This window comes from Emys orbicularis, chromosome 3, assembly GCF_028017835.1.
Source record: "Emys orbicularis isolate rEmyOrb1 chromosome 3, rEmyOrb1.hap1, whole genome shotgun sequence".
NCBI lineage: Eukaryota > Metazoa > Chordata > Testudines > Emydidae > Emys > Emys orbicularis.
In genome coordinates, this window is record NC_088685.1 from 161189543 (window position 1) to 161217054 (window position 27512).

The 27512-nt window shown below is 43.2% G+C and overlaps 2 protein-coding genes across 6 annotated transcripts in view; one reads left to right on the forward strand and one right to left on the reverse strand.

Moving 5' to 3' along the window:
• Nucleotides 1-8641, forward strand: part of COQ8A (coenzyme Q8A) — a 74371-nt gene extending 65730 nt beyond the window's left edge. For both annotated transcript variants that reach the window (XM_065400684.1, XM_065400685.1), the window contains exons 11-15: nucleotides 828-969; nucleotides 3630-3737; nucleotides 5121-5186; nucleotides 6380-6466; nucleotides 7195-8641. In XM_065400684.1, the coding sequence (XP_065256756.1) occupies nucleotides 828-969; nucleotides 3630-3737; nucleotides 5121-5186; nucleotides 6380-6466; nucleotides 7195-7488 (697 nt within the window). In that variant the 3' untranslated portion in view covers nucleotides 7489-8641. The remainder of the gene's footprint in view (nucleotides 1-827; nucleotides 970-3629; nucleotides 3738-5120; nucleotides 5187-6379; nucleotides 6467-7194) is intronic.
• Nucleotides 8642-17549: 8908 nt separating this feature from the next.
• CDC42BPA (CDC42 binding protein kinase alpha) overlaps nucleotides 17550-27512 on the reverse strand; it is a 323508-nt gene continuing 313545 nt past the window's right edge. For 3 of the 4 annotated variants that reach the window (XM_065400287.1, XM_065400286.1, XM_065400285.1), the window contains 3 exons: nucleotides 20025-20142; nucleotides 19207-19364; nucleotides 17550-17681 (listed from right to left, as the gene is read on the reverse strand). In XM_065400287.1, coding sequence (XP_065256359.1) covers nucleotides 17550-17681; nucleotides 19207-19364; nucleotides 20025-20142 — 408 coding nt within the window. Of the gene's footprint in view, nucleotides 17682-19206; nucleotides 19365-20024; nucleotides 20143-26030; nucleotides 26214-27512 lie in introns of all 4 variants that reach the window. The other variant, XM_065400284.1, reaches the window with a different exon arrangement.

The following is a 27512-nucleotide window of genomic DNA, read 5'->3' on the forward strand; positions in this document are numbered from 1 at the left end:
GATTGATGCTAAGAGCACAGCTCTGCTTCCCTTGTCTCCACCTGCCCTGCTGTGGAGTGCACTCACTGGGAGTGCAGCCTGGCTGTTTTATGTGGGAGAGAGATGGGAGACAAGCTCCTCTTCCCCTTGGTCCCCTGCTTTGTCCCTGGGCATAGCTGCTGGCTGGCTCTGCCATGTATGCTGCGCTTGCCAAGGGGGCCGTCTGGGCTCCTTGGGGCAGGGGTAGCTAAGGTTAGAAAGCTTGTGCCCTCGTGACAATGTCATCTGGTTCTTTTCAAAAATTGCCCCTGCATTCCCTGCTCTCTTTAGTCCCTGTGCCTACTTGGTACCCCTGCAGGGGGGCGCCCTCTCCAGGCACCCTGCTGTGCTACACATGTGCTCTCCTGTTGCGGGGGAAGTTCCTAGTAGCAAGACGCTTCCATCCCCAGTGGCAGCAGGTGTCACCCTTACTGCCTTCACTGCCAGCCTTGCTTCTGCATGCAGTCTGAACTCTCTCAGGCAGAGGAAAGGGAACTTGGTGGGTCCCCCATTTCCAGGGAGCTCCGAGCATTTCTAGTAACCACAGTCCTGGCTGGGATTAGATGGAGTCTCCCTTCAGAGCCATCAGTGGCTTGAACCAGGTGGAGTAGTTTCTGCTGCTGAATGTGAGGGATTCCTCTCTCCCTATCTCACATTGCTGGAGCTGGGGACCCCAGGCGGTGCCAGTGCAGGGCATTTGGGTGACCTCTAGGCAGCTGGTCTCTGCTTGTAAGGAGACTTTGTATTTGCAACACTGCAGAAGTGACTGCCTCCTTGGGATCTCCTAACCCTTTCCTTGCTGTCCCCAGGGAGCTGTTGAAGGATCACCCTTTCTTTTACGTGCCTGATGTAGTGGATGAGCTGTGCAGCCAGCATGTCCTGACCACAGATCTGGTGTCTGGGTTCCCGCTGGACCAAGCAGAAGGATTGAGCCAGGAAATCCGGAATGAGGTATTACCCCAGCACTGCTGTGGCTGGGTGCAGTGAGGGAGCCGTGTTTGCTTGGTCACTGTCTTGGAGCCTTTGTTTGTGACAGTGACTTGATCACTACAAATTGCAAGGTGGAGGGAGAGCTGCTAGGGCAGGGGAACACTGATGACTCTTTCTGTGGTCTTTTGAGAGAGGCAGCTCTGGATTATAATTGTTGGGCTTTTATGGATTGTAACGGTGATTCTGGCAATTTCTGTGATTGAGTTTAGACCTTGTAAACATGCATTATTACAAAGAATGGTCATTCTCTCTGGGCTGGGGGGAGTAAATGGCAGTGGAGCCTTGATTGTCCAAGGAGATGTCTGTGAGCATGTCCTGGCCCCCTAGCTCTTTTAGACTTTCTGTTGTGCTGTGTATCACTATACAGTTGAAGCAGCATGCTGTATTGCTACCCTAATGGGAGGCAGCCCCTCTTCTCTACCTCTCAAGGGTTGGACCTGACCTTGGGAGAGGTTCCCAGCTTGTTGAGAGGGACTCTTTGCTTGCAGTTGCTCTCTTGAAACAAGAGCACAGAAATGTCTCTTCCCATTGCATTAGCAGTCAAATATAGCTTCCCCTGCTGGATTGGCTTGTGTAGCACAAGGGTATTGGAAAAGTACCTCTCAGTAAACAAGCAGAAGGGAGGGGAAGTGAGGGATGTGAAGGCATCAGTGCTGAATATAGCAAGGGATGGAGAGTTACAGCAGGGCAGGCAGCTCTGGCTGCTGCTCAGTTAGCAGAAATAACTGCCCTGGTATTTGGATTGAGTTGTTTATGGGCTGGTGTGAGCTATCAGCTGTTGGCAGGTCACTGAGGAAGTGCACAGAGTATGTTCCTATAGATAAACAGATCCCAGCAACACACTGTACTTGGAGCTGTGCCAGATCCAGTTGCCTATGACCTCTGGGCTGTTTGGTTGTTCTTCAACTTGTCATTCGTGATAATGTGGCTGCGTGTGTGTTTGGTGATGGTTTTTTAATAGCCCACCTGACAGTAAAGCATTTCCCACTTACAAAGGGAGATGATGTGGGGTCTGTCCCTTACTCTGCACAGTGTCCAAGTGGCTGACTTAGTGACACTCTAGCCCATGTCCTCCTGGCCCAAATGTGACTGACTTGCACCAGTTTTAGCTCGTGTTCAGTGTTACATTATTACTCTTGGATGGGGTGTTTAAAACCAGTTGCCTTCTATCCAACACGGGACAATAGCTGGGTGGAAGCTAAAGATTTTCAGAATAAGCAGGCGGTGACCCTGCCATTGTGACTAGAGGCAGTTCTCTGTTAAACAGGCTCTGACACAATTGCCTCTTTATAAAAGAATTCTGTAGCATTTGAGAGCGAGATCCTTTCTATAGGTTTTTTTGAGCAATTGTATAGAAAACTCTATATTGCAGCGTTCTATGTAAGGTTCATAACGCTGATAGATAGTCTTGTTCTCTATTACTTCCTTAGGTTTTTAAGGATAACTTCCCTAGAGCCCTGTTACATTTCTATAGAACTTTGTTGATTTCATCCTGACTAAGCTCTACAGGAGTCTTTCACAAGGGTGAACTATAATTGCTGCTCCACTGGCCTCCCCAGTCTCTGCACTGTTGGATCTCCTTGCATTGTGAAGAGCTCCCCTTACTGCCCTGGCGACACCAGGGAGAGACTTACTGTGAGAGACCATAAATCCTGTAAAGCTGGGCAGGCCAGCAGAACTGAGAGACTGTGTATTCAAGTACCTGCAGTGATGCGCGCGCGCGCTCTCTCTCTGGTGCCCCCCTTCTGTTTGATGTCCCCTAGAGGCTGCTGTCTGCAACTACCACTTAGCAAACTTCCTTCTAATCAGCAAGGAAAGCATGGTACAGATATTGTGTGTGCTGTGTCTTGAGCAAGAGGAGTGTATCTCACCACATGGGGATTGGCAGGGGGCTGATGCTAACCTCCAGTTAGCCAGCAAGTCCATGTCTTACAGACTTGCTGGCTAACTGGAGGTTGGCACTAGTGTAGAATTTGCATCGAGGTTCTCTGACTCCAGCAGTTAGCAAGGGATCACCACACCTGTGGAAAACGAGGCCTTCCTTTCATTGTCTCCTATGGAGCTGTTGTGACTGGGAGCTGCTAGGTGGGGGATAAATGCTCATGCTGAATTTTCCATAACTTTATTAAAAGCTTCACTTTCTAGGAAAAAACAGGGGCCTAAGTAGACAACAGGGGCCTGGTCATATGTTGGGCATGTATGTGTGCACATGCCGCCTTTGGCTCTGAAAGCAGAGTCATCAGCATTTGAGGGAGATGAGAAATTGCCATGAGGAGTGAGCAGTAATGGGGCCTCTGTTGTCTTGTCAGCTGTCCACCTAGACAAGTGCTAGTGTTAAATGAGACATGTAGCATGTGGTTCTGCAGCAGCTTCCTGCACAGAACTCCCACTGGTGGCTTGAGGTCAGTGGGTGTTCTGTGCCTGGGGGAGAATAGGCCAGATGTATCTCAGCACCAGTAGAGACAGTGGTACCACACTGTTCCTCCCTCAGCACCTGGCCAGCATGCTGATGTAGTTCCTGTGTGCTTAAATCTGGGGCGGGTGGTGTGTCTGACACTTGGATAGCTGTGACTTGCTGCTTTCCTCACCCATTTTCTCTCTCCCTCATTGTGCTTCCAAAGATCTGCTCCAACATCCTGATTCTGTGCCTGCGGGAGCTGTTTGAGTTCAGGTTCATGCAGACTGATCCGAACTGGTCTAACTTCTTCTATGACCCACAGCTGCACAAGGTAAGCCCAGCAACCAGCTGGTCCTATACTAGGTAGGAATTTTTGTTTGACGGTCTCCCACCCCCAAAGCTAAATAGTCTCTTATTGCGCCTCTTTTATAGAACCTTCTATTTCAGACCCAGGGTAGGCAGGGGCTGTGGTGCCATAGTGGGTTATCTATCAAAGAGGGGTGTGAGGTCTTCACAACACTGCAGTCTGTTGGGAGAACAAGTAGGCTTATTTCAGTGACCTCCAGAGAGCAGAGCCCCTGGCCTTTGGGTATATTGTGTGAAGCAATGTTGTACCATGCTCCTCAGCAGCAATATGCTTATGCTGGAGTCTAAGGCTTTCTAGCGGGAGGAGGGAGTAAGATCTTACGTACCCCAGTTCCATTGACCACTGTCTCCTGAAAGTGAAACTTCCAGTCACAGTAGGCAGAGGTGCCAGCAGAGCCAGCTGTCTTGCCAGCACCCTCAGAAGCCCTTTGCATGGGCAGGGCACCAGCTTTTACATGTCCTCCAGCTTCATTACAAACAAGGAAGCATAATGGGAAATATCAACGGATGTCTCATTTTGCTTCCTCAAAGGGCTGAGAATGAACATTGCTGCTATCCAGCCATGCTGATGGAATCGGCCTCTTTCTTCATTCCTCATCAGCTGATGGTGGGGGGGAGAATGGGTCCCTTTTACCCTGGCTGCCCACCCGCTCTGCCCTGTATCCAAGACCAGTCTCCTAAGACTCTGGGTCTGTTCTGACTTTACTGAAATCTGTCCCTGAAAAATCTCAACCATGCGTATTCTCTACCATAAGAACAGTTAAGATATTATTGAGTAAGGGACACCTCAGTCAAATGCTTGCCATTTGTGCTGTGCTAAACATATTGATGTCTAGTGAGGTGATCCTATATGGTCAGAATTTCTTTCCTCGCGCTCCAGGGGTCTGGTTGCTGCATATATTTGTGCCCTTGTCAGGTAGGTTTGGAAATGGCATTGGTGCTAGGGGCTGTGTAGGAAATCTTGGACTGGCTGAATTCCACGTTTGTAAATGCTTGAAGCAAGGTTCTTTGCTGATGTGCTCCAGAGCGGAACCTATTAGTGTGGGAGCTACAAACCCATCAGATATCAGAGGTGGTGACTCCTCTGCTGTCTGAGCATATGTATGTGCCTAGGAATGACTCTCTAATGTGCCATATGCTATGAAGTATGTTACTGGGTTTAATGTTGCCAGTCCTAACCAGTAAGGAGGGAGTTAAGTGGAAATTCAGATGCTTTGGAAGGACCTCCAGCCCCATGTGACTTGTGACAATTGAGCTAAATGAAACCACTGCCGTAGGCTTCCCACGCCTGGCTGCGCTCTTTTGCAGTGGTTTCTACTGTAATGCAGAAGGGTTTATCCATATCCAGGTGGCCCTGCTGGACTTCGGCGCAACTCGTGGGTTTGACGAGGACTTCACTGACCTGTACATTGAGGTGAGGACTCCAGCTGCACACGCAGCCTTGCTATGCTAGGGAGAACAGTGCCACTTGCACAGCCCTGCTTAACTCAAGGCTCTGTCTGGTCTCAAGATCTTGCATGTTTGAGGTGCACTTCTGTTTGCAGCTGAATCTGCTCCTGGGAGGAAACCCGGCCTGGGGCATGTTGAAGGAGATCATGCCACAGCTTTGCCCCCTTCTCCTAGATTCACCTGTATCCCTCACAAACCTGCTGCTATCCCAGTTATCCTGTTGTAAGTTTACATCACAAACAAGGAGACCTGAGGCTGCTGCTCTATAAAGGTCCAACTCCTGCCCTGGGTTTCCCCTGTGTAACTCCACCTTGAGAGTGGAATATGGCCCCACATGTCTCAGTGAGGAAATAACACCTCCCCCATCCCTATTACTTTGTGCTCCCTCCACTCTTAGTCTCGTCTCTCCCCAGCTTGGGGCACGGGGAACGAACAATTGGCTACTGCAGACTAGCTGCTGTCCTGCTGTGTAATAGTTATGTGATAAGGACTTGGCTGCCACAGTGACGTCTTTCCTGAAGTTCCAGGCTCTTTCATTGACTCAACATGTACAAACCCTACTGCAGCACATTGAAATATTGCTCTCTGAGCAGTAGTGCTTATCTTAACAGACGTGGTACCTTTCTGCCTGCTGGGAATTCAGCGATATGGTTGAAATGCATGGACCTGGAGCATTTCATACTCTGCTCATCTCCTGTAACTTCAGCCTGCTTATAAATCGTCTGATAAAGCCAATTAATATCACTAAGCCACTTTAATTACATGTCCATTCCTTTATCTGAGCACTGAATTCTGTACTTCATAAAATAAGTCCAAATAGCTGGGGCTTGCCGTCTCTACGAAAACTGCGGGTGCCCCAAGCAAATTTGGTTCTTGAGTTCCACAGGAAGCAGGGCCACTTGTTTTGTGGGCCACTGAGTCCAGGCCTGGTAGGAAAGGCTTTTTTGCAGCAGATGCGTTTATGCAACTAATTCTGAAACTGGTCATTTTCCAGATTGGTGCCATGCAATCCGCAAAGCAGTTGGGGGAGGGGCAAGGAAGAGTGTGAACCTAATCAGGCTGCTTGATAGCAAATGCTGCTGCAATTGCTTAGTAGCATAAAGGCGTGTTGGATGCAAGACTCCTGTCTCCTTGTTTGATGGTGTTCTTCCTATTCAGGTAATAAAGGCGGCTGCAGATCAGGACAGAGAGACAGTTTTGAGGAAGTCGATAGAAATGAAATTCCTTACTGGTTATGAAGTCAAGGTATGGAATGGAATCCTCCCCGTTATTGCTGGCCAGCTGCAGAGCTCTTTAAGTGCCTTGGGTCTGATGTTCTGTGGATCCTGTGATAGGGAGAAGCTAGCGACAATCCATGACAGCTGCACTCTTGGGGCTGGCAGTGGGAAGGAAAGGATACAGGATTGCTGTGACACAGCTAAGTCAGCCTCTCTTCAAATCGAGCTAGAAATTAGAAAAACTACAGCACTGGCTGTAGGCAGGATGTATTTTATCCAAGCTTCTCCCTTCACTTCCTTTGCTGCAGCAAAGCCACCTTTGTGTTTTTATATCTGTGCAGCACGGGCTTTGATGAGAGCCCTACACACATGCCCAAAGGCAGAATAAGAATCTCTATCCCTTTCCCCAGGGTATGAATGCACCTGTAAATAGTGTCCTTAGTGCACAACTCTGCATTCCTCCTGGTGACTCCCTCCCATTATCCCAGCTGAATCCTCCATGTTGCACAGTCTTTTGAGTTCTCGTAACTCAATGGCCAAAGGTCTCCTGTGAGACAGCTGTAAGTGAGCCACTCTAGAGTTTCTCCGGGTCTCTGGGCTGGAGACTGGACTTTACCTCGGGCAGGGCACCACCTTTCCCTTGCCTACTGCTGAGCGTTAGCCCCCTGGTCTTTTACTCTTTTCCTCCATTTGTTAAAAGCAGCTGGTACTGGAGTCATCCTTGTGTGTTATTGACTCCTCTTTGTTTTTGGGCAGGAGATGGAAAATGCCCACTTAGAAGCTGTTCTCATCCTGGGAGAGGCTTTTGCGTCTGAGGAGCCATTTGACTTCGGCACCCAGAGCACCACAGAAAAGATCCATGGTTTGATCCCGGTCATGCTGAAGCATCGGCTTGTCCCTCCGCCAGAGGAGACCTACTCTCTCCACCGGAAGATGGGGGGCTCTTTCCTCATATGCTCCAAACTGAAGGCCAAAATCGCCTGCAAAAACATGTTCCAGGAGGCCTATAGCAAATACTGGAGCAAGAGGGCCAAGGAGCAGGAGCAGTAGTGAAGATGAACTAATAAGTGTCTCATTCTTAAGGCCCAATCATACTGTATCTAGCAAAGAGCAATGTAGTCTGTCACATCCCCACATTCTCATCTTGAGATGTAGCAGCCTGTGTGCTGGAAGTTCAATGTTTGTTTCACAAGGACAAAGTCTTTCTTTAACACAGCGTCTGTCCTAGACTCTGCCATTAGACTCCCGTGGCTTACAGGAATTGTCCTCCTGAAGTGGTGGGGCTTAGTTCGCTGTGTTCTTCCACACTGTTCAAAGCACCAACCAGCTATCTCTAGTGCATTTTTAACATTGATGGTGACTGCATACTGTGGTTGGGTTTTTATAATGTGTTGGGCAGGGTTGAGAGGAGAGTTAGAGAGAACAAAACCAGGACTAGTTTATATTGAAACCTGTTTATAATTCTCTGAAAATCATGAAAAAAAAAAAGAAAAGAAAAAAAAAAGACTCCCCCTCACCCCTTTCTTTTTGCTAAGGTGGAATTTGAATAGTTTTCATACTGTGAATTATAGAATAACATACCTGGTAACCTAGAACAGACCCCTGTTTTGTAAGATGAATGGTCGCCTTCAGAGAAGCCTGGATTTTACTGACAGGGATATCATGTGAGATGTGTACACATAGGATGAAATTTTATGCCTTCTGCCTCCCTTTCTGTCTTTGGCTTGCAAGCTAAAACTATCTGATGCAGGGGGTGCCAAAATTTATATTTAAACATATCCACAGAGAACTCCTGCTCAGAAAGTCAGTCCGTTGTTTTTTTAATTTTGAGTTGAATGTATAAGCAAAGGAGCTGTGCATAAGCACAAATAGTGGGAATCTTCCCTAGCTGGTATGTATCAGCTCCCCTGATGGCCAAAGCCCTGACACTTCTTGGCTTGTTAGAGTCCCAGCAAAGAAACTAGTCTCTTTGCCTTTCTGTGCCCTCCAATGCAGAGTTTGAGGGAAGGGGGAAACGTTCTCTGGGATTCTCTTATCCTCTTATGGGCATTTCAAGCTTTTGCTGAAATGTGTATTACATGTTTATAGCCAAACGCACAGTTTTAAAGAATTGGAGTCAGGCTAGCAAACTTAACTTGTTAGGGTTTTGTACAATTCTTGTATCTGTATGACTTACTGATTTCAATAAAAAAGTGCTTGTGCAGAGGGCTTCTGCCTGCAGTTATTCCATCTCCTCTGCTTCCCATGACCAGGGTAAAAGAATAGCAAGTGGTAATATGCAAGCAGATAGACTCTTTTACAGTATGAATAGAAGAAACTGGGCCTGAAGGAGAAGGGTCAGAGAACCTCTTCCAGTATTTCTTCCATTCTTTCTTGGAAGGGAAATGTCATTTTGCAAAAGAATCACTTCCATCAGTGCCTATTTCAGTCTCCATGGCCTGGGACTAGATTTGAATGTCACTTTATTACGAGCCTCTTGGAGTGGACACATTCCATCCTTCCTCCCCAAACACATGGAGGAAAAACTTCCCTTGCATTAATGCTTTAATTAAAGGCAGTGGTGCAGTTCTACTGTGTCTGGATGGTACTGGGTGCTGAAAGGGAATTACTTCCCAGCAGGATCAAATGAAGTAGGCTCAACAGCTGTCAGCTCATTGGTCTGCCCAGGATGGGAAAAGGCAGTGGGTGAATGTGTATTTTAGACTTTTAATACACTCAGCTGACTGTTAAACAGAATTTAGCATGGCTGCTAGTACTTTACAGGCACTAAACAAAGAATTCGTAAACATGAAGATGGAATATGCCCAGTCCCTCAGTTTTGCACTTATCCAGCACTTATCCAGCCTTCTGTAATCTGGTAAGTGTACAAAGTTGACATCTCCTGCAGACTATACAAAATAGTGTGTCGGAATTAAACTCCTATTTGTGTCTAATTTAACCTTTTTTCCAAGCGCATGGACAGAACATGGAACTTGCTTCACATGAAAGTTATAGCCTGCTTGATTTAAAAAAAAGTGATTAAACCAGCGAGTTTAGAGGACATGCTAGAAAAAGTGTAACTCTTATTGATTCTATTGTCTACTGGCCAGTGCAATAATCTTCCTGTACACAGGCCAACAGTGATTAGCCCCTGCACACTGATATAAACAAGACAGGCTTTTACTCTAGTTCTGTAGCATGCAGTACTTTTTCTTTCATCACTGATGGCAGCAGCCCTATGTACAGAACAGATGTTCCTACCATAGTCTTCTGTACCCCTGATCTCCAAAACTCTCTTCTTGACTATCTGAATTTACTGTGTTGCTATGCTTCTAGTTTGCCGAAGTGTCAGTTGTAGGTGGTAATGTGTGGAAAGGGGGAGAATTTTTAATTACTGAAGGCATTAAAGCTCATGGAAGTCGAGACCTGGCTCTTCTAATATCAGCGAAAGTGAAATATTTAGAAGGCTTATGTTAGCATTAAAAAGTATAAAAAGCTGACAAGGAACTAGGACCAGGTGACCTTGTAGAGGAGACTGTTTAAAGCAACATGCAAGCAATACAGGGAGAACTAATGCATTCAGCTTATGTGGTGAATTGGCTCAAAAGTCATAACTTGGTTAAAGGTGGGTTTTTAACATATTGGTAGGTAGCATTCAGAATGGAGAGTTTGATCAGATTCTTGTACTTGTGATTGTAATTAGGGACCTATTGTCTATTACTACACATAATGCTGGAGGTGCTCAAGTCTAGCTTAGAGCAAAGACAGTGTCTCCTGTGGGATACCTGGGCTAGGATAAGGTCAGTGGGTTTGTTAGAAGAGAATGCAGGATTCACCTTAAGGATAAATTCCAGTAGAAGGTGAAGCATGGCTTTGTTGGAGCACTGATGATCAGAGCTCAGGCTCTAGCCCTCCTGGCCCATATATAGGCTTAAAGCAAGGCTCTGTAACTACTCAAGTCCCACAGCGCCATCATGGGATTATATATCTTGAGGCTGTTGTAGCACAATGCACTGGAAAACCCTCTTGACATAAGGGTGACCTAGTGTTCGTGCCTCAGTATCACATATTACCTTGTCTTCAAGCCCTGGCCAGAAGAAAGTCCAGGTTATTTTATACTGACTTGGAATTGGTGCCTCTCGCTGTAGTTTAACTAGCAAAGGTGCTCAAAATATGGGAATTAGGTCAAGGATGTGAAAGTGTCTGCTCTTGAGCAGACAGTTTGCAACCTCTGAGAACCTCTTCTCCAGGAAACAGCACCTGTTTCTTTGCTATAAACTTGAAGGTTGAGATTTGCTTTCCCCTTAAAGACCGCTTTCAGGGAGAAGAGCGGAGGCCAAACCACCAAGGTCCGGCCTTGCCTGTGGCACCTGAACACACAGGCTGGACTTCACAGATGCCACTATCAACTCAAGCCAGAACATGGGTGTTAAGTAGCAGGGGTTCCCCAGTGCTGAAGAGCCAAGCAGCTAGCATGAAGTCCAAGCACAATGCTGCTGCTGCTCTTTTTGCTTTTCCAGTGCCCAGTTCCCTTAAATCTGTATAGCCCTTCACCCTACTGTAGGACACCTGCAGCTGTGGGGGAAGGGAGTAAAGCTATGAGCCTACTATAGTTTGTGCCAGGGCATTGGGAAAAAGAGGGCCATTAGCCAAGAGTGAAGACTAGACAGGGCATACCTGAATAAATCCACACAGGTTATGGAATGGCCCACTGGCCACAATTGTTCTGCTTAGGGTAGAACTTGACCGAGGAAGGCTGCAGGTGTCAGGGCTCTGAAATGAAATTCAGTAAAGACCAGTACAAAGTACTACACGTAGGAAGGAAAAATTAAATGCATCACTACCGAATGGGGAATAACTGACTAGCTGGTGGTACTGCTGAAAGGATTGGGGATTATTAAAGTGGATAACAAATTGCACAGGAGTCAATGTGATGCGCAAACGGCAAATATTCTAGAGTGTATTCTTAGGAATGTTGTAAGTAAGACATGGGAGATAATTGTCTTGGCACGGGTGAGGCCTCAGCTGAAGGACTACATCCAGTTCTGGGTGCCATTCTTTATGAAAGATGTGGACAAATTGGAGTGAGGCTAGAAGGGAACAACAACGATAAAAGGTTTAGAAAGCCTGACCTATGAGGAAAGGTTAAAAAACGTGGGCATGTTTAGTCTTGAGAAAAGAGTGAGGAGGTAAGACTTCAACTATATTAAGAGCTCTTATAAAGAGGATAGTGATCAATTGTTCTCCATGTCCACTGAAAATAGGACAAGAAGTAATGGGCTTAATTTTCAGCAAGGGAGACTTAGTTAGCTATTAGGAAAAATGTTCTCATTACACAGGTAGTTAAGGTTGGGAATGGGGATGCTACAACCATCTTTGGAAGCTTAAGAACAGGTTGAATAAACACCTGTCAGGGATGGTCTAGGTTTATGTGGTCATGCCTCAGAACAGAGTCATGGACTTGATGACTTCCTGAGTTCCCTTTCAGCCCTACAGAGGCTTTAGCCACCTCACTAATGAACTGTGTGCAGGTGATGTCATTTCTGGGAGACACCCAGTAGGTGCAGGTTTACTTAATCCATCCCAGATCAGCATGTCAGTACCTGCCCCAGGGAAGCTAATGATCCAACAAGTGGACCAAATTCAGTGATGAATCCTGGTCATGTGCCACCTGAGGTACTGTGCATATGGACAAGGACTGGACTCTCAGGCTACTGTCAAGATGTGTTTAGTCACCAACCTCCACTAGGAACAGATTAGAGCCAACAGGCTCTTGAAGATGCTGGACTCTGAGGATTGGCCCAAGGGCATAATGCCAAGGTAGCTGCAGAGGGAGATAGAGTTCAGCATCCTTGAGAAAAAGGACAGACTGGTGGGCTGCATGCCAAATTTGCAGCTTCCATTGAGCTGAAGACCTAGAAGGGGCAAATGCCCCATAGTACATGCAGCTCAGAAAAATAGAACCCTGTTTCCAGGAGCCTGCCAGTTGCCCCACTGTGACTGTGCAGGACATCTCACTGAAAAGCAAGGAAGTTGGTGACTGTTCCACTGTAATTAAACCTCTGTTTTCATCAGTAGTCAGACTGAACTAATCAAAAAACTCAGGGGAGGTGTAGCTGATGCCATTCAATATACTGAAGTGCAAGGTGGCCAAAGTTCAACAGAACTCAACTCTAGCAGTGAATGTCTAAAGGAGGCTGGTGGCAGCTGTAAAGGGAGCTTCATCTGTCAATATCACTTCATAAAGGGCAGGTTTACCTGATGATTATACTCAACAGGAATACAAGATTCCTCCCCTTTTCATTCCCTCTTCCAAAAGATTAACAGAGGGAGGGGATGGGGGAAAAAAACACAAAACATCTGTATTTCTAACAGTTCCCTGTTTTTATTGCAGTACATCAAAGTAGGTTAATATTAAGTGTTACCAACATAAAATATTGGTGTCAAGTCATTTATTACATTGTTGACTGTTCCACCTTAAATATTTCTGTGCAAAAGAATCTACATCGTTCTGTAGCAGAGAATCTCTTACAATGTCCCCTACCACAGTGAGGGCTTAAAATAAAATAGTGAGAAGAGGCAAAAAGCAATATCTTTTCCCCACACGCACACTTGTCAGCTTTTATACTCTAAAACAAAAAGTGATTACATCTATGCCATGCAAAACTGTACAATAATATTACAATGAAAAAAATCTAAAAAATATTTTTTTAAAAAATGATATGAAACTGTCATACATAAAAAAGCAGGTATAATTGTTCTGAAATACCAAGAGTGGTTTTATTTATGGATTTCTTCTCCATGAATCAAGTTTTTTATTTTATTTTTTTTAAACTGTGGCTGGAAAGAAAGAACAAACAAGTAGTGGGATTGCCTCACTGCACAACAAGGTCTTGGAGATCTACAGCAGATTGGCTCTTCGGGAGCTTTTTTTCTCAAATAGGATTTGAGTACACAAGTCCATTTCATCGTCTAGAGCTATACTTGTGCCTACAGCCATAGGGTGAGATTCATGTCAGCACAGAGCATCTGTACCAGGCTCCTGTGTAGCAGGCCTGCACACCATTAAAGCCTTATCCTGAGAACTTAAGTGGTACATAAGCCCCCTACACAAGGGTGAATCGCAGCCTGGTGAACGTCTTTAAAATTTTCAAATTTTATGGACATTGTTGGAAGCTTTTTTTTCTTTCAACCACCTAGAAATACCTGGAATTTTAGGAACTCTTGTTATTTACCACTCAGTGGCTGGGCCTGCTTTCTTTTTAGTCTAACCCATCCAAGCTTCTTGATGTACAAAACTTATATTATCAGGGTGCACCCATTTGTCAGAAATTCTTCTGACTGCAGTGTATCATTCTGGAAGTCTGACACTGTTCTAGGAAGAATGTTTTGCTTAAGCCCAAGGTGGCAGTTGTAGTTAACTACATCCATCAAATACATTATCTGTGCTTTTGGTTTGTATGCAGAGAACACTGCATCCCTCTGCTGTGTTGTTTCATAAACCATATATCTGAGTGCAACATGTGTTTGTAATTTTATCAGAATCAAGATTATTGCTCTTAACAGCACGAGTCAGAACTGCAAAACTGTTGAATAATAATAATCCACATTTATAACAAACAAGCTAGCCCGTAAGAGACTGAGATGGAGAGAAAAGCTGCCTAAGTGATAGAACTATATTTTAAAACTAGCAAATGCAATGGGTTTAGATGTGGTATGTGAAACAGACAAAGTGCTAAAGCTTGGTTTGGGAATTATGAAATGTGGGAAGTTGTTTTTTTTTGGGGGGGGGGGGGGGGGGGCTTAAATTGATTTCCTGCACCTTTTTTCATTCTGGAAGCTATGGTCCTCAGGGACATGCTTAAATCTATTTGGAGCCTTTCAGTGACTGAAGCAAAGGCATTTGCTTAAGCAGAGTTTGTCCTGATAAATGAAGAATGGTTTCAGTCTTAGCAAAAAAAAAAAGATATATATAGATAGATAGATAGTGTACACAGAACATATGCTAATATATTAGTCAAAATTCAATGGGAGATTATACATTGCCTGGATAAATGCAACCATATATAACTGGAAACTTTAAACAATGCCTAGTAGCAAACACCAAACCTTACAAGCCAACTGCCTCTGAGATCTCAGACAAGAGTCTTACAGTGAAAATGACCAAGTTATTTTTCTTATCCCAATGAGAATTTAAAAAGCACACCTGCAACAGCCATGTTTTGTAACGTGTTCACAACACCAACCATGTCGAGTGGCGGCTACACTTCCATAGACCCATCAGAACTGATTCCTTATAGAATTCCTAAAATGCTTTTTACTTTCAAATAATGTATGTGGATGTTTGCTTTTCAACTGGGTCTCACCTTCTGGAATTCAGCTCTGTAAAGTGGCAAATCTATGCTCCATCTGAAAGTGTACATTTGAACAGGTTCATATTCACCATAAGAGGAGAATAAGCAAATGCACTGGTTTGTTTAGGGTTAGTTTAAAAGTAAGCTCTATCTTGGTTCTTTGGTTCCATTTTCAAATGGAGCAGAGATGAAGCAAAAGGAATACACAGTTTGATTCCAGATAAACTGACCCTCCCATGTGGAATTATCACACAGGTTTTTGCTAGTAGCCTCAAATCCTCCCTTTAACAGGTTAACATCAAAATATGATTAACGTTTAAATACAACATACAGTAAATACAAAACTAGTCTGCAACACTTTGAAACGTGTGAGGCCATGGTGGGCTACACCAGGAGCAGGAGGAGGATGCAATTGTAGGAAGAGAAGCCTTTGGTGCACATGGAACAATATACAACCTTTAAGAAAAAGGTGACTATGGACTTTAAATAATGCAAGTCCCTCTGACATGTCTATGTGTGTGTCCTGCAAAGACATGAAAAGCTACCATGCTGGGAAGGGACTCAGTGTTTGCCTGTTTGGTATAGATTTTACTATTCAATGCCAAGTTAATTTGTGACAACGAAACACATGGCACCAACATGATACCAATCAGGACAGGCAGGATTTTGACATGATACTTTATAGAAATTTTTGTATTCCCCCTCCTTCCCGTCCCCCAAAAACAACCAAGCAACCAACCTTTGAATGACAGGTTTATGTGTGGACAATCCACTCAATGCAGAATAAAACACAGAACTAGCACCTAGGAGACCCTGCATGGTTACACAGTAAAGGCAATGATCTGTGTCTCAGCATTGTGTTTTGGTTGTGCTTGTCAATTAACCTAATTCATCTGAACCCTACTTGAACTTACCCATAAGTTCCTTCAGTGAAGGGAACCTGGAAAATTCCCACTCATTTCAACATCTATTAATGTGAATGAAACATGTTACACTGCTGACTGTAAGCACTTGGAATGGTTTGATAGGAGCCATAAAAAAATGCCAAATCATTGGAAAACCAGCTTTCTAAATACAAAAAGCCCTTTATATGCTTGAGCGGGGTCGTGGCATAAAGCTAGCAATGATCCCACTGAGAAGAGAAGCTCACACTGGAAAAGGGAATGAACTATCTTCCTGCTTGACATGGGTTTGCTTTTTATCTTGCCTCCTCTTTATTCCCTTGATTTAAATGTCAGGCTCTTTGCTGAAAGACAGGCCTGCATCTTCTACTGATCCTGTCCTCTGGTGGTGTGATTTCTGCCTGCAACCTGCATCGCTGTTGGAATCAAACAGCAGGGTATTGTATAGAAAAAAATTGAAACCACAGTCCAAATGGCAGGTGAGGGAAATCATTAACCTCATCAGCATGGCAGCTCTAGGCTACCAGGTGTCTTAAACTGCCACAGCATGAACAGTATTAGGTCAGCGTCTTCAAGGTTCTTCGCCATGCTTCAGCAACAACATATTCCACAGAGGCTCTTTTTGGGCTAACAGGACTCACATTTGATTGCTGTAGATTGTATGCTAGCATTTGATAATCAATATAACAGCTTTCTGGTTAACATATGGCTGAGGAGGCTCAGAAGACCATTTCCTTCATCATTAAACCAGGTCAGTCACTGACCTTCTTTAGAAATGGTATCCCCTATGATTTCTTCTGCACTGTCCCATTATCATCGTAGGGTGTCTGCTGTATCCAGTAGAGATCCATGAGCGCCAAAGGTGTCAAGCTGCACAACTAATGCCCGCCCCACTGGAAACCATGACGACAACATGGTTGAATGTTGCTCTTTGTTGTAGATGGGAGAGTGGTTCACTTTCAAATCAATGTTATTCTTGCAGAAGACAGGCAGGGGCATCTTCAAATGAGGGTTACAGCTTTAGTTCTGCTACTGACAAGAGGAATAAAGGTCACTGAACACACTGTGGGGGATTTCTCCTAAACCAGTGAAGTGTCACCCAAAGGGAACATTCCTGCTCGTGTGTGTGTGTATATATATGCCTCCAATGTGTGTGTTACTTAGCATGAAAACGGGAACAACACAAATCTTTTTAAATTAAAGGTTCTCTTAAATAGGCATCCATCTTCTTCTGCATACACGATGCTGCTTTTTCTCCTTGAATATATACATACGTATTTAATTCTTAAATTTGTGTATTTATTTAAACTCTCTACTGTAGTAAAATATGCATCGTTTTAATAAGGATTTGCTGGCGATAATCAGATTGACATTCAAACATGGTGGCTAGCTGAAAGCTTTCATGTGCCTCTGATGGACTGATTGCTCCCCACCAGGAGTGGGGTCTCTGTGCTGCTCTTGTACAAGATAATTAGCTCTTGTATGGAAACAATCCATCTGATTTATTCTTTTAATTGATATTGTTCTGGTCTAGTTAAGCTACTTTTTTTTTCCAAGTTGGGGTGGGGTAAATTTATCTGTAATAATGGAAGCAGCTGTAGCCACATGAAATGAAACCAGTACTAATACAAATCTACGGCATCTGTTGTTTACCAACACTCTAGGTTTGCTTGTTTGCCGCTGCTAAATCTGGGGAGGCCGAGGCAGCGCTGAATAGTGCTAGAGAAGGCAAACCTTTTATCTTCTTCCCTCCCTTCCCCTCAGATCATTTTCAGAGGGAGTGGTAAGGGTGATGAAAGTGAGAACTGGGTTGAGTGAAGGGGGAGCCATGGGGATAATAAGCCGCAGTGATGTTGGATCTGAATGCTGAAGCAGTTCATGAGTCCCAACTCACGTGGTCAGAGCTCTCCAGGGAGAGACTCTTGGTCTTGTGAGGAGAAACTGGGCTGGGAGGACTACTTAGGTTGGAACTGTTAGAAGCTGTAGAATGCCTTGGAGAATCAGAATCCTGCAGCCCAAAAAATGCAGAAGAACATCAATAAGCAATAACACAACAGGAGTAAATCAGTCAGACCAAAGGGGACATACATTTGACCAGGAGTTGGGCGGAGCTAAAGGGCTGCATACATTTCCCCCTAAGTTTTCTATCCAATAACATTCTTTGCTCAATATTTGCTTTTCTGTGCATTCGAGCGAGTTGTCTAAAGCCCAGTTCACACAAGGCATAAGTAATGATGGTACACAGAAGACGCATCTGCCCTTGTTACAGACAAATGATGGGTCTATCGCCTCACTGAGGTTTGCAACATTGGGTTGCTTCTGGACCTCCAGCTGCTCTTGGACTCCCATATAGTAGTGGTGGCTGGAGACACTTTGTTTCACCCCTGGGTTTGGTTAAGAAGTCTCCTTTCTGATGTGGACCTTGCCACAGTTATCTGTCCCTCTGTAACTTTCAAAGTGAATGCTGATGCAAAGCACTCTACATGGACTACCCTTGAGATCATGTCGAAGCTTCAGTTAGTGTAGAATGCACCTGCCCACTCTGCAGTCTGAGCTGGCACTCAGTGTTGATTTTGATCTATAAAAGCCCTGGCAACCTCAAAGCCCCATCTCTCCCTACAGAACAATGCAGAGAGTGAGACTGGCTGAGGCATTTTTGCAGCCATCTTCAGTTTGAACCAGCAGGAGTATGTTGTTCCTTGTGAAGGGCTTCTGACACTGGAATTTTCTCTCTCTGTTAGTCTGACCTTTACGCTCATCTATTTACTCAGGATTCTGCCTGAGGAGCAGGAAGGGGGATGCAGTGAGGTGGTGGCTCGGAGGGGTTGTATTTGTACATGCTCCTGGAGACGTAGTGAAAGGCATGTTTTATAAATGGTGTAACGGATGAAACAATAATTAATTTCTCATCTCCCTTTCAATATTTTGGTGGAATGCGGATAAAACTTGTCTGAAGAGAAAAGATTTTTTTTTTGAATTTTTACATATTAACCGATTAATTCTAGGCATTCAATGAACACAAAACCAATGTGTCTTTTTTATGAATCATCTGCTTATGGCCTAAAGCTTTCTTGCTGCCAAAAGACAAAAGGAATACTGTCCCTTTTAGCTACCAAAGGTCAGTATCAAGTTTGTGTAGTTACTTTATCAAGCTACTACAATCATGAGCCTTATTGATTCCGGGGTACTGAGTATACCACCTCAATGCATTTTCTACACATCTGCCCAGATGTTTAAAGCTGAGCCTTATTGATTCCAGGGTACTGAGTATACCACCTCAATGCATTTTCTACACATCTGCCCAGATGTTTAAAGCTGACATAGTCTGACCAAAATCCTACATCAACAAGTCTCAAAAGACAAACAATAGAACATTTTATTTTGAACAATGATTTCTAAGCTTCCTAGGGCCAAATCCTGCTCTGTTGCACCAGTGTTATTCCAGATTTACACCAGCAAAATTGAGACTAGAATTTGGACCCTATTCAGTATCCACAGTTTGCAGTTTTCTTCCCTTCGCTCTTGTTACTCACCTCTCGTTCATAGTCCCTTGTCGGCACGTCGCTGCCTTGGTCTAAACCACCAGAGGACAGTGAACCATCTGATGGCGATGCCATAGGCTGACGCTTGGCTCCATAGCTCCCTCCTGAGAATTCCCGCCGCAAAGCACTGCCGTTCTGTGCCGATGATCCTAAAAGGTGTGTGTGAATAAAACTGCATCATGGATGTGTGTGCAAGACACTAAGAAGTTGGCTAGCTGTTACTTAGTTTTGCTTTCCTACAGAACCTCCCTCTACATAATCTTACTTCCCTGTTTTCCATGTACTCTGGATTACATGGTGGATGTGCTCATGCACTGGAACCCTGCAATATCTAGGCAGGGTGGTAGGAGTAAAATTTAACCCTTCCATGTCAGCAGCCAAATTTCCAGTGCTGTTACATGCACAGAAGGCTCCAAGTAATTAACTCTAACAACAAAGTTAAAAAACACCAAATCATTGGGGTGAATGGACAATTTGCCATTGACTTCAGTGGGGGCAGGATGAAGCCCTTAAGTAGCAGTCAAGAAATCACAGTATTGAGGAATACAGTACTAATTCTGATATCATTATAATACCATCAATACCATATATGTTTTAAGAAACAGCAAACACCATGCGGGATTTTCAGAAGTTCTCAGCATTAATCTAATTGGTAAAACACTCCCATTGGCTTCAGTGGGAACAGAGCTGGGCCACTGCTGAGCAACTCTGAAAATCCTGCTCAACAAGCACAGCTGTAATGTTCCTGTATGGGGCAGTGTTAGGTTAGAACGTTTCTGCACAGGGCTTGTGGCAAGACAGACACTCACTTGCTGCCAACCCGCTACTGGCGCTCATCGATCGCCCTGGTTCTGTGCGGGATTTTGTGATAGATGGGATACTGACAGAGCCACTGAACATGGTCCGACTTTCCTGAGGCCGAAGATTCTGCAGTGCAGGGAGACACAAAGAGAGAAAGGTTTGTGTTCATTAGTTCATTTACTGCTGAGTCAGCAGTGGATGCTATAGGGCGGAGGTACCAAGTTAAACAAAAAAAACCCCCAAATTCCCTCACCTTCCCAGAGCTAATTTTCTGGATACTATTTTGCAGCTAAGTGCAGAGACTGGAAGAACACACAGCATGAAAGTGAAGTTTTGAATTACATGGACATATGCAGATAACTGAAAGAACATTCTAATAGAATCAGAATTTTCTTGCTGATGTTGACAAGGAGCCTGACAACTGGTATCAATTTAGATAACAGTTAAAAAAAAGATGCTTAATGTAATGCATTGTTTCTAACTATATCTTTCCAAGTAGTATTTTATTGAAATGTATCTCTTTGGTGCCATAATTCGTGGCTTGTGTATATTTTGTATGACACTATTATCTAATCAGCCCCTGATGCTTGCAGTGTATTTCTTGCAGTTAGAGACATATTAGGCCAAACCGTGCTTTCAATTATGCTCAAGTAACTCCGCCAGTTTCAGTGGAGTTACTCCAGAACTTCATGGGAATAGTTAGGCGCAAACTTTGGCCTTCTGTTTTCAGATTATATTGCACAGACAAGAATATTTTAGTCTGAACACTAATCGGATGCTTTTGGTTTTCTACAAGTATTTTCATCTATTGTCATCCCAAATTAGGGCTCACTCTACTGTTTCCAATGTGATTGCCTGTCTCTGGAGTTTTAGCTAAACATAAGCATGTACTTATCTTGCTCCTCAGGTGGTTTGTATATAGAACTCATTAGCATTAATGGGAATTAGGTACATCAAACCTCTTCACACAGAGGTGGAAAAACAGTCCCCTTGTAAAAAACAAAAACAGACCCAAACAATTTATAGCACTGAGCAGTTTATAACACTCATTTCATTTTGTCTTTAAAATACACCCTCTCCTTATGCAACTTTTTTTTAAGCACTAATACCCATGAAATCTTTATTATACTAAGATAACGCAGTTAAGTATGAAAGAAAATTCACAACTGCAGCTGCCTTCTGAAGCAAGAATGTTACTGAAACTTAAAAATGCAATAAAAAGTTTGAAATTGGCTCTGCCCAACCCTCCTATGGGGATTTTCTCAGAGAGAATCAGACATGTAGCAATTTGTTAGCGAAATATCCTGCACCACAAAAAATAAGCAGTTCAGCCAGACCCACACCATGTTTATGGCAGGGAAAAGCCCTAACCCAGACGTTCCATTGCTGTCATGCCATTTCCATGGTTGTTGGGTTTTTTTTTTTTTTTTTTTAACAGTTTGCAGACTCCGTAGCCGTTCCCCTCGTGCACAAAATCGTGTTCCCAATACATAATTTGTAACCCTTTTATTATTAGATTTTAAAACCAATTCTCTCACCTATACTATATTTATTTCTACCATTACTGCATAAGAGATACCTTAGCTGCAAGGGATCTCAAATCTACCTTTAGGAAGAAGACATGAGGAAGAAGTCAGCATTCCACTACCACTTTCAGCCCCCAAAGCGAGAGATGTTAAAAAGATCTGAACACACGTCTAGTGCCACACCATTTTATTAAACAATACTTTTTTTCCTGTTTATAGAAGAATCATATTAAGTTACGGTTTCTTATTGTCTAATAGCATGTCAGTAATACAGGCATATCAAATCAGTGTACAGGGGAAAATGTGAGCTTGAACTATTTCATACAGTCTGCATCACATCACACTTTGTAGCTCTCATCCGTTGATAAATAGGTGTATAAAACACATCTCCATATCTATACACTTATGTCTCCTCCAATAGATGGTAAGAATATGTACAATAATTTAAAGTATCTATCCATTTCTCTAGGTAGGTTATAGCTAAAAAGAAGGTTTCTAGATAATGAATGGATTAAAGTTAGCAATGCAATTAGAACATGTAAAGTGCTAAGAATTATTGTTTGTTACTTTCCTTTTGTTACTGCCCTTGTTTTTAATGCTGCACTTACAATCAATCCTTCTGAGTTAATAAGAGATGCCCCCTCCTCATTCTCACATGTGGAGAGAACAATTCATTTTTAATTTGCAATAAGCAAACAAGAATTGTGAATTTCTTTCCAAGATCTCTCTCAGCTACCAACATAAGAGACTCTGAGACGCTAGGGATGGAAAAGCCCTGTTGATTATCCAGTCTGTCTCCCTGCAAATGTTGGATTGTTCCCAACAGTACTTTAGCAAATACCTGCAGGTTTCAAAAAGTGCCTTTCAAATAATTCCCAAGAATATATTGTCCTGCATTGTTTGTATGTTCTTTTTTCAGGAAGCAGTCAACAAATGAAATATATTTGACAACAACCTTATCTCACTTATCACAGAACATGAAATGGAGTATCTAGTGCTTGTTCTTGTGCCGTCCAGACGCACATGGTAGGCAGTTTTGATATAGTTTACAACAACATGAGCATATGGATAGTACAGCAACAGTAAAGACTGCACAGAATGATAAGGGATTAAGCACTCAAGGGTGTTCGGCTCTTGAGGTATTCTGAGACACACTAGGGAAAGCCAAATACAGCACCTTGAGTTGTTACATGTTGTGATTAATACATTGCAAATGCAAAATGGGGCTTTTATGCTTGTCAGAGGAGGAGCATATGGTTCTTCAAAGAGAATTGGTATGTTTAATGATAAGGCGGCTAACCTCCTTAACAGAAACTAAGCAACCTCAATCAACGAAGCGGGTGGGGTTGGGAACAAAATTTTGGTACTTGGAAAGAATACATTCTTTTTAAAGAGATCAGCTGTAACACATTAAACCATTAAAGATGGCAGGCACAAAATGTGAGCACCATTGTTTTCCCTTATATCTGTTTGGAAAGTCCATGTAATCCTTATATATGTTTATCCCTTCAGAGCAAATGTTTCACCATTCTTCAAAAAAAAAAAAAAAAAAAAATCAATGCCAGTAAAGAACAGAAACAACATAACAAAACAGCATGCACATGACACAGACAAAGAATTCACATAAGAGAACAACCAGCATCTAAAAGCAGTGGTTATAAAACAGCAAAGAGCAGCAAGTCATTAAGAAAAAATAACCCTGAGACAGCCATTTAAACACACACACAGATCAAACAATTCAAATCCCAGGATATAAAATCCATCACCAGCACTGAACCAAGCAAAACTAAACAGTGAATAGCAGATATGCCTTTGAAGAGGAAATAATTGCAGTGGAGACCTGCTTGCAGAGCAGTCTGAGTTCACTGTAGTGATGGAGGGTGAAAGTCCCTTAGTTCACTGCATCAGAATGCAGATCATGAGCTCAGTCAGAGAATGAAACAGACGCGGGGAGGGTTGCTACACTGCAAAGATACAATGGTTGGTAGATCTGCGTAATGGTGGCTCTATGGGCTTTGCTCCTGCTCCTCTACCATGTTGCCCCGATCTACCCCCAAACCGTACCTCCATGTGGCCTTCCTTAATTCACCTCTTTACGCAATGAAACTACACCAGTTCTGCTGCACATGGGCCTTCCAGAGCCATGGGTGATTGGGTGAAATTTGTCTCTATAGGAGATTTCCATTATTTCCATTATATTTTCTAAGCAGCCTCCTACTGGGATTTATATTTATCTATCACTAAACAAACCTTGTCTTACTATTTCCCACTGTACAGGGTTATTTTGGTCATATGAAATCACAAAGCAATATATGAGAGCCCATGTGCACTACAGACCCATTTTTTAACTCAGATTGTTGAGTCCATCCTATTCAGGTTCTAATAGTGTGCCCATTGCTTTGGTATCGGAGCACCTCCCGAGTTCCATGAAGAGTACTAGTGTCCTTAGACTAAGTGGAAAAAAACCCAAACATGGCCCTGGTTTACACTGTACAATTTCTCTCCTCCAGCCACGGCAAAGCAGAGAGGATGCATTCCTTCACACAAGCCAAGCGTCTTATGCTCTAAGGAGCTTGAGCTGAGCCTCACACAGAGGGCTCCTGAGTCACTGGTGTCACTCCAGTTTTATACTAGTGTCACATCACTGATTTCAATGCAACTGTAATGTTAGTACTGTGGGTGCTCTATTTTTACCAGGATTTTACACAGCAAAGGCCCAATCAAGCAGCCCTCAATGATTTCAGTGCGGTCACTCACAAGAGTAAGGGAGGGATGTAGGATTGGGTCCTGAAATACACCCGCATGTTTTAAGTATAGAAAATAATGTGTGCACCAAGGGGGATAGTCATTGATGCAAAGTGGGACTTCAGTGGGGCATAAGCCTTGGGTTGGCCTTTGCACAAAACATGCATTTCAACCGTACTTAATAAGGATGTTGTTGTTGTTATTTTTGCATTAAGTTGGGTATTCTTCTCACATATTCCACACAACTCTCCACCCAACAGAAAAAGCCACAAGTTTAAATAGATTGAACAAACCAGATGCAGACAACCACATATAGACCATCTTCTCCAAAATGCTGTTGCTTTGTTTTTGCTTATTTTGTGGTTGTGATGGTCAGGACTTCTCTGACAGGGACAACTGACCATGTATTCAGTCCTCGGGATTTAATTTTGCATCGCTGCCCTCTTATGATTCCCCAGAACTTGCCTGCTGACAGCCTGGACTCTGTATTGCAGTTTCCTCCCCTTTTATGTGAAAAGAGCAACTTTCCCTCAGGGGTCCAAATTCTTGTGAGTATTGTACATAGGCACAGACCTGAAAACCCTATCCAGCAACAGGAACCTGTAGTGGATTCTGGTTTAGGTTACCCAAACCTGCAGAAACACTGCTTTATAAGCCCTCTGCAAAAGCAGCAGTGAAAGGGCATTCCAAGCAGTCTAGGTTTTGCATATAGGTGCATAAAGGGCCTGAATCCAAAGCCCACTGCAGTCAACAGGAGTCTTTTCTTGGAGTTCAGTGAGCTTTGAATCAGACCCATACAACCCTGATCAAGCAATGGCAACTATGTACAATCTCCCTTGCAGATTATTCCTGGTCCTATTGGAGATAATCTGGCAGGGCAGTTATGGCAGAACTGTAGGCCAGAACACGGTGCACGGTAACAATATGTTTTGCAATGTATGTTTGTGAGCATTTTGCTATTATTCATTATTTGTATTCCCAGTGATGGACCATGGACCTCTCAGTGCTAGGCACTATGCAAACACAGTACAAAGTGGCTGTCCCTACCCCAAACATTTTACCATCCAAGTCAAAGTGTCTATTCATCGCCTCTTGTCCTACTTCAGTCTCTGCTTAAATAGAGTTATAGGATTTGCTTTCTCCATAATGAAGCTCACACTATTTTTGTTTTTTTCCTTAGTCACTCCCTTTGTCTAGCATCTTGTTGTAGGTTTGTCTAATTTAGACGGTAAACTCTTCAGGGCACAAAACGAGTCTCTCTTTTAACTCTTGTAAAGGACCATACAAAATTCTTGCACTACAGAAAAGTTTATTTTTAATAAACAGCTCAAAAGTTTGGCTCAACATAGGTATATCCTGAGCCCTTTTCCAGCCTAAACCTATCAAGAATACAGAATATCTTTCCATTGCTGACTGCTAGAGGATGAACACTGTGGAATATAAAGCTCTATAATTTAATCTTCCACACCCTTTTTAGTGACTTAAAAAGAACATTGTTTTCATAGAAAAAAGGTTTAGTCCAATAATTTTGCTCCATAATTTTTTAAGCTATGAAAAATTGTTTCTTCATATGTCACCAACAGTGGAAAACATCAGGATGGAATGAGAATACAAAACAGCTAGGGGAGAGTTAAGAGGTGAAAGAAACCATTCACAAAGTTTTGTTTCTCCCATGTTATTAGCTAGGCAAAAGGAAAACCACACAGTGTTAGTACAGCGAACACCCAACTCAGCCGTTCATACCCTCAGAGTCACAAAGGCTGGTGTACCAGCGACAGAGCGCAGAGATAGGGAGTATGCAGGGTTTATGGAATCATAAAAGAGGAATTTTTCAGCTGAATTAACAGTCATGTGATAGATGTGCTCGAAGTTGCTCGGAGAGGAGATCAGACTGAAGTGATGAGGGGATGGATATGGATAACACGGCTATCAAAGACAACAGAGAGAAAAAGATAATGAGGGACCGTTTCACTGATTATACAGGAGGCGAAATTACTGACAAACACCATCTGCAGGGATAAGCATAATTTGAAAGACTGGATCAAATTCACTGTAAGTATCCTGCTTGCAAGAAAATAGACAGATCCTTAGATTACCCTCCCCACCCCCTTATCCTCTTCTTTACATTGTATCCCATGTCCCTGTGACCCTTGCTACTGCCATAAACTTTAAACAAATCAAACTTGTAACTCATTGGGAATGGATTCTAATATTTATTATTATTTAATACTTCAAACAGCACCATAGATGTGCCTGGTGCTTTACAGACAAAGGAAAAGCATCAGATCCCTGCCTTGAGGAGCTTACAATCTAAGTTAGACATAACACAAACAAGGGAAAGTGAACAAAGATGAGATGGTAAGGGAGGGAACATTTGGGGGTACGACAATGAAAAAGCTTAAGACCTGCTTCTTGTTATGCAGACATTTTGAGAATTTCATTTAAAAAAACCAGTCAACATAAGGATATATTATATTTATAGTTTCAGGGAACAAAGTGTGTCAGCAGGGCAGGAATGGAGGTGAGCATGGGAAGGGGAACTGGTTAGTTTCAGGCTAGTGGGGTGAAATTTACCCAGTGTAGAAGGACAAGGCAAAGTCTATGCATCAGTAAAGCCCCAAATAAGACCTAGAGGACTTTAGGTCTTGTACTGTCTCTCTATGCAGCAGTGAATTACACCCTCAGTGCGTGAGGCAGAAAGATACTCAGAAATGCAAGTATTTTTATAGGTCAACTCAGCATTGTTGGGTGCTTTGTTCCCAAAATGTAAAATATAGACAAAGGAAAAAAGTGAATTAAATCTGCAAATTAGACAAAACCAATTTCTATTTAGTCTCCAAAGAATGTGCTGATACAGGTGCTTTTGTGATTCGAAGACATCTATATCCAGGAGATGTATTTTTAACTCTCATTTTCCCTCCATCTACAGAATCATTCCATATGTGCATATTCAGCAGGTCAATCTGCTTTGGGCTGGAATGGCCAATAGCCACTGGCAAACTAGACCAGTTTTTCCTAATCTTCAGGCCTTTCTCTTTCCCTTGTCGAACTGATCTCACCAACTTTTGAAAAAAAGAACCTGAGCAATGTTAGGATTTAAAAAATAAAATACGATGCAAGATAGCTGCAAATCAATCAGGTGACTTGTCTGCTAAACCTAAGGCACTACATTTTACCCAAGGAATTTATGGAAGTTTAGGAAAACATTAAGTGATAGCCCAATAT